Raw genomic sequence first — 12,546 nt, 5'->3', positions numbered from 1 at the left:
GGCAGTCTACATCCCACCCGCAGCATATGTGAAGCCTGCACTCAATGAACTCTACTCCGTGGTCAACAGCTTTGAAACAGGATACCCTCAGGCCCTCTTCATCATTGCCGGTGACTTCAACCAGACCAACTTCAAGAGTATGTTACCAAAATACTACCAGCATGTCTCCTTTCCCACCAGGGGCCCAAACACCCTTGATCATTGCTATACAACTATCAAAGACACCTACCAAGTCACCCCCCCACGCATGTTTTGGTAAACCAGACCACCAGGCTGTGCTCCTTCTCCCTACATACACACAAAAGATGAAAAGTGAGGATCCAGTACAGAAAGTCATACAGTGCAGGTCCGAGGAAGTAGGTGAGCTTCTACGTGACTGCTTTGAGTCAGTGGAACTGGTCCATGTTCAAAGACTCAGCTGCCAGCCTAGATGAGGATGTCGCTACCATCACGGACTTTAACAGAAAGTGTGTTGAGGACTGTGTACCAAAGAAGACAATCTGGTGTTCCCAAACCAGAAACCATGTATGAACCAGGAAATCCACTCCCTACTGAAGTCCAGGACTGTGGCGTTCAAATCAGATGACCCTGACCTATACAAGAAATCAAGATATGACCTCCATAAAGCTATCAGGGATGCCAAGAGACAATACCAGCCCAAAATCAAGTCCCAGACCAGCTGTCAGTTGTGGCAGGGCTTATGTGCCATAACGGGCTACAAAATGAAGTCAGGCAGCATAGTCAACAACAGTGCATCCCTTCATGATGAGCTTAACGCATTCTATGCACATTTTGAACAGAAGAGGATTGGAATGTCACCACCCACCCCGACAGCCTCCAATGCACCCAAACCCACAGTCACTGTTGAAGACTGGTCTTCCAGAGAGTGAACCTGTAGAAAGCACCTGGCCCGGATGTGTTCCTGGCCGTGTCCTTAGATCCTGCGCAGACCAGCTGGTGGTGGTATTTGGAGACATTTTTAACCTCTCCCTGCTTCAATCTGAGTTTCCACCTGCTTTAAGAAGATCACTATCATCCTGTACCCAAGAAAAACAAGGTAACGTGCCTTAATGACTACTACCCGGTGGCTCTGACATCCACCATCATAAAGTGCTTTGAGAGGCTGGTCATGGCACGCATTAACTCCAGCCTCCTAAAGAACCTCGACCCACTGCAATTTGCCTACCACTGAAACAGGTCTATGGCGGATGCCATCTCCCTGGCCCTACACTCATCTCTGGAGCACCTGGACAGTAAAGGCACCTACATTAGACTATTGTTTATTGAATACAGCTCTGCCTTCAATACTATAATTCCAAGCAAACTCATCTCCAAACTCCTAGACCTGGGACTCAACACCTCCCTTTGCAAATGGATCCTTGACTTCCTGACCAACAGACTACAATCAGTGAAGATAGGCAGCAACACCTCCAGCATGATTATTGTCAACACTGGTGCCCTACAAGGCTGTGTCCTCAGACTCCTACACTACTCCCTATACACTCACGATGGCCAGATTCTGCTCTAAATCCACCTACAAGTTTGCAGATGATTCTACCGTAGCGGGCCAAATCTCAAATAACAATGAGTCAGAGTACAGGAAGGAGATAGAGAGCTTAGTAACATGATGTCATGACAACTTTTCCCTCAATGTCAGCAAAACAAAAGAGCTGGTCATTGACTTCAGGAAGGGGGGGCGGTGCACATGCTCCTGTCTATATCAATGGTGCTGAGGTCGAGAGCTTCAAGTTCCTAGGAGTGAACATCACCAATAGCCTGTCCTGGTCCAACCAGTAGATGCCACAGCCAAGAAAGCTCACTAGCATCTCTACTTCCTCAGGAGGCTAAAGAAATTTGGCATGTCCCCATTGACCCTCACAAATTTTTATCGATGCACCATAGAAAGCATCCTATCTGGATGCATCACGGCTTGGTATGGAAACTGCTCTGCCCAGGACTGCAAGAAACTGCAGAGAGTTGTGGACACAGCTCAGCACATCACAAAAAACAGCCTCTTCACCCCCCATGGACTCTGTCTATACTTCCCATTGCCTCGGTAAAGCAGCCAGCAGAATCAAAGACCCACCCACCCCAGACATTCTCTCTTCTCCCCTCTGCCATCGGGCAGAAGATACAAAAGCCTGAAAGCACACACCACCAAGCTCAAGAACAGCTTCTATCCTGCTGTTAAGAGACTATTGAACTGTTCCCTAGTACGTTAAGAAGGTCTCTTGACCTCACAGTCTACCTCGTTATGGCCTTGTACCTTATTGTCTACCTGCACTGCACTTTCCCTGTAATTGTAACACTTTATTCTGCATTCTGTTATTGTTTTACCTTGTACTACCTCAATCCTCGGTACATGTGACAATAATAAACCAATTTACCAAATTCCATATTCCCTTCTACTATTACGCCTCTCTGTGCTCTTTTGTTCCTCATTGCTATTGGTGTTCAGGAGAGCTTTAAGGTGCGGATGAACATGGCATTACAAGGCCAAGCAAAGGTAGCTGTCATTCTATTGAAGGCAACACACATACAAGCATCAAGAGTAGTTAGGACCATAGCCAAGGAGCGAATGGGTTCCCGTGAGTGGAGTGTTGAATGTTCCACAGAGCTGGCCATTCTATCCATGGGAGAATGTATGACAGCAAAACTGTGCAATGTGAATACAATGCTTGAAACAGACTCCTCCATTTTCTCTGCAGGTATCATCAATGTGCTTGAAAGACCATTCTCTGCTGCTGCCCAAAGAGTATATCGACTGTGTCCAGACGAGCAGAGCTTGGAAATGATGTCTCCTCCACTGCAGACTCTCCCTTGTACCAACTCCACCATCTGCTCCCACTCACTTGTGAAACATTGGTCACCAGGTGAAGACTCAGCCAGCCCTCTGACTGGTCCCAATGACACAAGAGTGTCTGAGCTGGTGCATGGTCTGCACAAGTCTTGCTACAGTGCTCCTGAGGAACTGTCAGCAACTCCCACCGGCTGCACACTTGAAGGCTCTGGAAGAGAGAGAAGAGGTGAATTAGTCCTGACAAGGGAAGAATATGTTGTACTATTCTGTAGATGATCATATTTCACTCACTGTTGAAATAAAGTCAATGTGACTGAATGTTGCTTGATGTGTGCATCGCTAATAAATAATTGTATCATCAGCCTGGAGTTCCCCACCATCCTGCCTCTGACTAGGCAGGCTGAGGTTCCACTGATCTCCAGTATCCCCTCCTACACTTGTAGGCTGTGGATGGTCGCAGGGCCACCTCCAGCTCTCAGCATCTCCCTGATGTTGTGTTCTCCAGCTGCAAGGGAAGAGACAAGAAATGTAAAGTAATTGATCAGCTAATTGATGGAGACTGTTTTGTAATGGTGTGTTGAAAGGCAAGGCATGAAAATGACAGCAATGAATGGAGAAGTGGGGATGTGATTAACTCCATGGATAAAGGGAGATGGGTGTAAAATAAGTGGTTTGAGGAACACACGATGGAAGAAGCATCAAAACGCAGAGGGCGTTGTAGTGATAAGGACAGCAGAGTGTAGGTGATTGTGGAAGTGCACTCACCCTTCCTGCCTGGTAAGGCCATTGAACCACTTCCTGTGCTGCTCGTAGGAGCAGAGCACTAAGCACCTGCTGCTGACCTCAGTGGGAACTTCTTCTTAGTTTCTGCCCCGGCTCCTTTCTCTCGTTGTTGGGAATGGCACATCCCTCCACTCATTATAGCTCTGGCAGCACACCAGGGAAGGAATCAATAAACTGGGTGCAGCCTTTCAACACTTCAAGTGCATCCTGCAACTTGCTCTTCTCTTGATCCCAGCTCCAAACCCTATCACTGGATTGGGTATTTTGGAATTGGAGCCGAGATTGTATCAAGGGGCCCCTCATCACCACCGCTGCTGTGGAATAGATGGGAAACCTGAAACTAAAACTACAATGAGTTAGAGAGGTTGATGGGCCAAACAGGTTTCTGACACGATCCTGAACTGACCATACCCCCACCTTTCGCTGCCATTCCTAGCAAGTTTCCATATCAATGAAGAAGCCACTGTTAATGCAAATGATCTGGTACAGGCACCCTGAATAGTAATGACAGCTGGAATGGCACTGAGGCTGACACACACTGGCACTACATGCAATGGATAACACACTAACTCTCCGTCACACCATGACAGTGACCCGAACGTCCCCACCTACCTGTAACGTTAATTGCACAGTGCTGTCTTTCACTTATTCTTGGTTAGTGACCTACTGTTATGAATTACTTACTATTTATATGATTATTGCCCAATGTTATTATAATTGTCCTGCTATTTTTTTGAGCAATTGAATGCTTGCGTGACAGGTCACGATAGTGTGACAGCTTCCTTCGCTGCTCACATCTTCACTGTCACCCTTCCTGTTCCTTGTTACTCAGCAGTCTAGCAAATCTACGTAGTTGGTGTGAAACCGACAGGTTTAGCACAGGAATTAATGTGTACGTACTGTCAGGGAGCTGGAACAGCGCAGGGGGCAGAGTGCTGAAGTACTGGTGTGCAAGGGCATCCTCTGCAGAACTCCTGTCCCGTGGATAGCACTGGAGGAGCTGCGAAGTTAGGCTCTCTGCTCGTGGAACCAGACCCAATCTGAAGAAGGGAACACACAGCCCTTTGATGGATCCAACACAGCATTGATGCATAATCAGCACTCACCCAAACTATTAATTGTGTTTAATATACTGCCCTTAACACAGAAAGTCATCTCGGGCCACTTCACAGGAGATATCCAGGCCAAAAGCAACCCTGAGGCACATGAAGAGATATTGGAACAGGCGAGCAAAGGCTGCATACAACAGGTTAGTTTAAAGGAGCTTCCAGAAGTAGACAGTTTGACGGAAGAAACTCTGCAGCTTAAGATTCAGGTGGGCAGAGAGGGAAAGGTGAGAGAAATGAAAGAGACAAAACAAGGTACGATTGAGAGAAAGGAAAAGAGAAAAGAGGAAAAAAAGAGATCAAGAAAAATAAAGAACTAGGAGGAAGACAGAGTTGGAAATACAGTCAGATGGAGGTAATTATTCCAAGTCTGTCACTTGTTCCTATAAGGTTTTTGTGGGAATAAAGGAACTCCCTTCCTTTGAACTTGTAGCAATCCCACATAACCATATTTTATATCCAGAAGTGAAACACTGCAGATGCTGGAAATCTGAAATAAAACAAAGCACTGGAAATACTCAGATCAGATAGGTTCTGTGGAGGTAGGAACAGGGTTAATGTTTATGGTTAATGCGCAAGGGTCATTGGCCTGTAACATTAACTCTGTTTCTTTCTCCACAGATTCTGGCTGACCCATTGACCATTCATCAAGTTTCTGTTTTATGATGTGATTATATTGTGACTTTAATGCAAGAGATGTGGTCTCAAGTCTAACCTTTACATTGCCATTTTTCCTGCTGACAGTGGCACTGCTGTTGATTGGGGAACCCAACGCCATCCTGCCTAGCAAACCCACCATCCCAGGAAAGAGTCTGATGAACCTTCCTCGCGCCCCCTCTCTGGTAAGTACATCCTTTCTTAAGTAAGGAGACAAAAAACTGCATACAATACTTGTTACAATATCACCTAGGACCTATATGTTACAGTAAGACATCACTATTCCTGCACTTAAATCCTCTTGTATCAAAGGGCAACATACTATTTGGTTTCCTAATTGCTCACTGCATCTGCTTTTTAGCTTTCAGTGATTTGTATACAAGGACATCCAAATCCCTTTGATATCAACATTTTTCAATCTGTTACCATTTAAAACAAATACTCTGTTTTTCTATTTCATGCACTGAATTGAATAACCTCACATTTTTCCCTATCATATTCAATTTGCTCCTAGTTGCCCACTCACCGAGCCTGTCTGTATCCCCTCAAAACCTCTTTACATCCTTCCACTTACCAACAACCCCACCTAGTTTAAATATTGTCAGCAAACTTGCAAATATGACATTTGGCCCCTCAGCCAAGTTGTTGATATGGATTATGAGTCGCTGGGACCCAACCAACTATCTGTCCAGTGACCACTAGTTATAAACAACCAACCCAAGAAAGACCTGTTCATTCTCACTGTTCGCAATCTGTCTGTAGACCAATTCTCAATTAACGGCAGTATGTTGTTCAAAATTTCATGAGTTGCAACCTTATTCAGCAACCTCCTATGTGGGGCCTTATCGAAAGCCTTCTGACAATCCAAGTGTACCACATCCACTGGCTTCACCTTATTTACTCTACCAATCACATCTTAAAAGGATTCCAATACATTGGTCAATCATGATTTTCCCTCCTCTCTTAAATAGTCACATTTGCTACCCTCAAATCTGCAGCAAGTCTTCCAGAGAATCCGTGGAAATCTGGAAGCTGACAACCAAAGGATCCACCATCTCTGTAGCAATCTCTTTCAAAACTCTGGGAAGTAGATTGTTGGATACCTACTATTTATTGTCTTCCAGTTTTACCAACTTCTCCAGTACTTTTTTTAAATTAATATTAATTTCCTTTCTCACTAGCTTCTGGTTCTCTAGCATTTCTTGCAGATTTTTTAATGACTTCTTCCATGAGAAAAGACACAAAGTGTTTGTTTAATTTTCTGCCTTTTCCTTATTCATTATAAATTCCCTCATCCCAGACTGAAATGAAGGGGCTACCAGGGCAATTCTGTTTATGGTCTCAGGAAGGAGTTGCAATGGGTTGCACAGATTTGGGAATGGCGTTGAAAGTCAAGGAGAAATTTCCAGAGATGATGTTGTCTGAGGGAGGCGAGAGAGGGTCAGAAACCTGTTGCTGGTGCCTGGGATGGTAGGCTTGCCATATGAGATCAAGAAGTCTGGGGCTGCATTCTCCCAGGTGTAGAAAAATGAGAGCTGATCTCACTGAAATGCAAATTCTCACAGGGCTTGACAGGGTAGATGCAAGGAGCATGTTTTCCTTGGGTGAGAAGTCTAGAACACAGTCTCAGAATAAGGGCTAGGCCAGTAAGAACTGAGGCGAGGAGTGATTTCTTCACACAGAGGGTGGTGAATATTTGAAATTCTCTTATCTGGAAGGCTTGGTCATTGAGTTTATTCAAAACAGAGATTGGTAAATTTCTGTATATTAAGGGAATTAGGGGATATGGGGATTGTGCAGACAACGGAGGCAGAAGATCAGCCATCTTCTTGCTCAGTGGTGGAGTGGGTTCAAAGGGCCAGATGGCCCACTCCTGATCCTAATTTTGTCCCTCCTCATCCTTCTCTTTTCCAAAGAAAACAACTCTAGCTTATCCAATCTATCCTCATAGTAAGAATCTTTCAGTCCTGAGAAGTCCCATAAATCTCCACTGAACCTTCTCAGCAAATTCACAATTTTCCTGTAATACGGCAATCAGAACGGCATATAACACTCAAGCTGTTGCCAAATAGCTGTGTACAAAATTCTGGCAGAGCTTCCCTGTTCTTACGTTTTATCCTCAGCTAATAAAATTTGGGATGCTCTTTTAACCACCTTATTGACACATCCTGCTTCTTTTAAGTATCTGTAGCTGTATACTTCATGGTCTCTTTGTTCCCCCAGACTTCGCATCTTCCTCCCATTTACCGTATATTCCCTTGCCTTGTTGCACCTCCCCAGATGCATTACTCTCACTTCTCTGGATTAAATTTTATCTGTCATTCTTCTGCCCAATTGACCAGGCCATTTTTAGGTTCATGTAGTTCTTTCCCTCTCACAGAGAAATAAGCATGGAAACAGACCCTTCAGCATAAAGTCCACACAGACCAACAGGACCCATTTTTACACTAATCCCACACAAAATCATTTTAATCTCCTCACACTCGCATCATTTCTGCCCATTCCAGATTCTACCACTCATCTGCACACTAGGAACAACTTACAGTGGCCAATTAACCTATCAACCCACAGGTTTTTGGGATGATTCTTACTGTCAACCACATAGGCAATTTTTCTATCATAGAACAAAGAACAATACAGCACAAGAACAGGCCCTCATTCAATAAACTTCTCTACATTCCTAAATTTACGTAAATTTAAGTCTAAATTATTAATACAAATAATAAAAAGGAAGGGATTGAATATTAAGTCCTGTGGAACCCCACTGGTAACAGCCTTCCAGTCACAAAAACTCCTCCAACCAATACCCTTTGCTTCCTGTCACTGAGCCAACTTTAGATCCAATTTGCCACTCTCCCTTGGATCCCTTGGGATTTTACTTTATTGAGCAGTCTGGCATGCAAAACCTTACTGAAATTCATGCAGCCTACATCAAATGTACAGCCTTATCCTTGTCATATTCTCAAAAAATTAGATCAAGTTAATCAGATAAGATCTTCCCTAACAAATCCATGCTGACTGTCCCTGATTAATCCATGTGGTTCTAAATGAGCATTCATACTGTCCCCAAGGGTAGATTCCAACAATTTGCTCACGACTGCAGTTAAACTAAATGGCCTGCTATTACCCAGTTTATCACATCTTCCATTTGTAAACAATGGCACAATGTTAGCAATTCTCCAATCCTCTTGGTACCACTTCTCTAGCCAAGGAGGATTGAAGAATGACGGTCAAAGCCCTGCAATTTTATCTCTTGCTTCTTTTAACAGCCTGGGATTTATTTTATCTGGGCACAGCAATTATTTCCAAAGATGCTAAACCTTAAATGCTTCCTTTTGCACTCTTCTTATCATGTTCAGTATTTCACACACTTCTTCCTTAACTATAACATTTTCATTTTCTCCTTCCTTTGTGAAGATTGCTGGAAAATATTCCATTAGAGCCTAACAGATATGATCCGCCTCTATTTATAGATTGCTTTTTCAGTTCCTGCAGGCCTTCTAATTTTATTTCTACTCTATCAACATTCCTCCAGAATTTCTGCTGTATTAAGTTCTCGGTACCTGACATAGGCTTTGCATGTTTCACCTCACTCTGCCTTCTATGGTCTTGTGATGCTAGACTTGGCAGCCTCACTCTGTTGCTTTGAGGGAACACGTCCACCCAGAATGTCTTTAATCCCCTTCTCAAATGCTCCAAAACAGATTTGTCATTAAAAAGTTGGATCCAATCCACTTTATCTCAGTCACTTCTTAGCCTATTAAGATTGGCCTTACTCAAATTTAAATCCTTTATTCCTATTCCTTCACTCTGCTGAACACAACAAGAATGCTTTTCCACCAGGTGATCTTCATCCCCTAAATGGAAATCCAGAATTGTGTCCCTGTCTCTTATTGTATTTGCTAATGTACTGGCTTAAAACTTCTCCTGAATGCAAAGTAGGAATTCTATACCTTTCACGCTAACCGTATCCTAGTTAACATTTTGTGGTTAAGGTTACCATTGTATATTTTTGCATGTAAAGAATTTGTCTATAACCTTGTTCTATCATGTTTGGAGCTCTAACATACATTCTCAGGAGTGTTATTGGCCCTTTTTTTCTCGTTCAACCCATTGAATGATCCTCCCAATTAATTATCCCTTCCATCCTCTCCCAGGATGGTCTGAGAAACGCTATTACAGCGCCATTGACCCCGGTTCAATTCTGGCCGCTGTCTGTGAGGAGTTTGTATGTTCTCCCTGTGTCTGCGTGGGTTTCCTCCAGGTGCTCCGGTTTCCTCCACATTTCAAAGACGTATGGGTTAGAAAGTTGTGGGCATGCGATGTTGACGCCGGAAGTGTGGCGACACTTGCGGACTGCCCTAGAACACTCTATGCAAAAGATGCATTTCACTGTGTGTATTGATGTACATGTGACTAATAAAGAAATCTTAATCTTAAATGGAGGCCAAGGCAGTTTCCACCCAATGCCCTCCTCTACATTAATGGAACAATTACTTAGTTCATCAAACCAAAAGGTATAACTGTAGGAACATGCCTGAATCATTCCTATGCCAAGAACACTGTTCCAAACATATTTGCCTTTGTTTGCCTCTTTTCCCAGGACATTGATGACTGCAGCAGTGCTGCTTTCTGCCCTCATCCCGTTAAGAAAAAGCATAATTCAAATTTTAAAAAAAACCTTGGGGTGCTGGAAATTTAAAACAACAACAGAAAATGCTGGAAAATCTCAGCACATCAGGTAGCATCTATGGAAAGAGAAACAGTTAACGCTTCAGGTTGAAGACCCTTTCTGAGAACTGAGAAAGAGAAAATGTTGGTTAAAGTAACAGAGAAACTGGTGGGGAGCAATAGATGGAAATACAGGGCATGTTTGTAATAGGGTGAAAAAATGTAGCCACTAAATTACAGAAAAGAAGCTTAACTTCCCATTTCATGGCTACATTATTTCACTCCATTACAGACATTCCCTTTGTTCCACCCACTGCCCTCCCTCACCTTCTCTGCTCCCTAGACTAATTTACTCCGTCTCTTTATCAGTTCTAATTACAGTTATCAACCTGAAATGTTAACTGCTTCTCCTTCCACAGATGCTGCCTGACCTGCTGAGTTTTTCCAGCATTTTGTTTTTATTGAGATCATAATCAACTTTCACACCAATTTCCACCTTTCACATGGTCCACCTCTGACTTTTTCCTTCCTGAATATACCCATCTTTATTTCTGGAGATAGGCTAATAACCAATAGCTACTGTAAGCCCACTTAAACTCTCACATCTACCTAGCTACACTTCCTCAAACCTCATTCCCAGTAAGGAGTCTATTCCATTTTTCCATTTTCTCCACTGCATTACATATGATGATGTTACCTTCCACACCAGTGCTTCTGATGACATTTACCCTTTCTCTTAAGTGAGGCATAAAAGGTAAAGAATTCCTACTTTGCATTCAGGAGAAGTCTTAAGCCAGTACATAGCAAATACAACAAGAGACAGGGACACAATCCTGGATTTACATTTAGGGAACGAAGGTCACCAGGTGGAAAAGCATTCTTGTGTGATTATGGTGTTCAGCAGCGTTAAGGAATAGGAATAAAGGATCTAAATTTGGGTAAGGCCAAGAGTGGGCGGGGCTCTTAATCTTTCATTCCCTGCACTTCTCCCAATTCTTCTCCTCCCCTCCTTCTCCCCAGAAAACATCCTTCATTCTGCCAGCTTTCACCTATCCAGCCTCCATATATCCTCTTCCATTTCCACATGCTCCAGCATTGAATGCATCCTTGCCTGAATCCCTTCCCCTTTCAGCATTCTGATAGGACCATTCCCTATGACATCCTGGCTCACTCTCGAATTACCCAATACCCCTTCCATCCCACACCAACGTGCAAGGCGAAGTAGAAATGCAACATCTTCCTTTTTGCCTTCTCTGCTTCTATTATCCAAACATTCCTTCCACATGAAACAGCAAGTCACTCATACTGTCAATTGAGTATATACAGACATTGCTACTCACAATCTTATCTCTTCCACACTGGGGAGATGAAAACAACAGGTTATGTGACTGCTTTGTGGATTGCCTCAATTCAGTACACAGTATACTGTACCTCCGGGCTTCATCATCCTTTAATTTTAACTCTGCATCCCCTCCCACTTCTGACCTCTGTCCTTCATCTCCTACAAGGTATCAATGAAGCTCAACAGGGGTTCAAGGAAAAGCACTCTTTCTTTCAAATAAGCACATTACTGCCTAACCAACTCAACATTAATTTCAAAGGTTTCATCAATCATTCAATCGGACACCAGCCCTCAGTTGGGATATAAATGTGAATAAAGTCTAGGCCAGTCTTAGTCCAATCTTGCTCTATTTGGGCATCTTGGATCACTGCTGAGATGCAAATGTCTAGACTTTCAACAAGAAGATCAGAGGAAGGAGGAAAAGAAGCATCTAATGGGTGTTATACTCTGCAGGGTCTGGGATTTTTCCAAGAAGTCTCATCCTGACTCTTAGTGACATTCTCCAGAGATGAAGTCCATCAGATACTAACACCAAACTGTGTAGACATCAGTTAGGTCATCTCCCTCAAGGTATCCCCTCAGGTATGAACATTCAAATCTCCCACTTTAAGTAATCCCACACCCCTTCCCCACAAACCCACCCCCCATGCTTCTTCTCTTCGTCCCTTTCCAAGCCTCTCTTTTTTTCTACCCCTTTTCTTTCCTTTCTCTCCTTACCTTTGACCCATCCCCCGGTGGATCTGCTCGCCCCCTCCTCACCCTCACACCACTATCTCTTACCTGCATCTACCTATCACTACCTTGTGCCCACCCCACCTCCCCTCTTTTGTCCACCTATCACTGCTCTGCTTTTCCCTCCTATATATTGGGCTTCCCTTTTCCTATTTTCAGTCCTAAAGAAAGGTCCTGACCGAAACGTTGACTGTCTGCTTTTCTCCACGGATGCTGCCTGGCCTGCTGAGTTTCTCCAGCATCATAGTGTTTTTCATCTAGATTCCAGCATCTGCAGTCCTTTATTTCTCTAAAGTAAGAGAGGGGTCTAGAGCAAGTGCAGAATTTTCAATTGTCCTTTCTGCTTTAACCCAAGAGCAGATAAAACTAGAACAGTGTGAAGGGCTTAAAGTGAGAGCTGGGAGAGGTGTGGAGAACCTCAAGGGGCATTATTTCTCGTTACACTGGCTTGGGAC

The 12,546-nt window shown here is 43.6% G+C and overlaps 1 protein-coding gene across 2 annotated transcripts in view; it reads right to left on the bottom strand.

Annotated features, from left to right (window-relative positions):
- The window catches only part of cdk15 (cyclin-dependent kinase 15), a 43,181-nt gene that overhangs the window by 5,670 nt on the left and 24,965 nt on the right, over window positions 1-12,546 (bottom strand). The window contains exons 13-14 of one of the 2 annotated variants that reach the window (XM_052019834.1): window positions 4,484-4,623; window positions 3,803-3,929 (exon numbers count right to left, since the gene is read on the bottom strand). In XM_052019834.1, coding sequence (XP_051875794.1) covers window positions 3,886-3,929; window positions 4,484-4,623 — 184 coding nt within the window. In that variant the 3' untranslated portion in view covers window positions 3,803-3,885. Of the gene's footprint in view, window positions 1-3,802; window positions 3,930-4,483; window positions 4,624-12,546 lie in introns of those variants that run through there. The other variant, XM_052019824.1, reaches the window with a different exon arrangement.

The sequence above is a fragment of the Pristis pectinata genome, chromosome 1 (assembly GCF_009764475.1).
Source record: "Pristis pectinata isolate sPriPec2 chromosome 1, sPriPec2.1.pri, whole genome shotgun sequence".
Taxonomy (NCBI): domain Eukaryota; kingdom Metazoa; phylum Chordata; class Chondrichthyes; order Rhinopristiformes; family Pristidae; genus Pristis; species Pristis pectinata.
The sequence above is the reverse complement of the archived record's forward strand: the minus strand, read 5'-3'. Positions and strand labels throughout refer to the sequence as shown.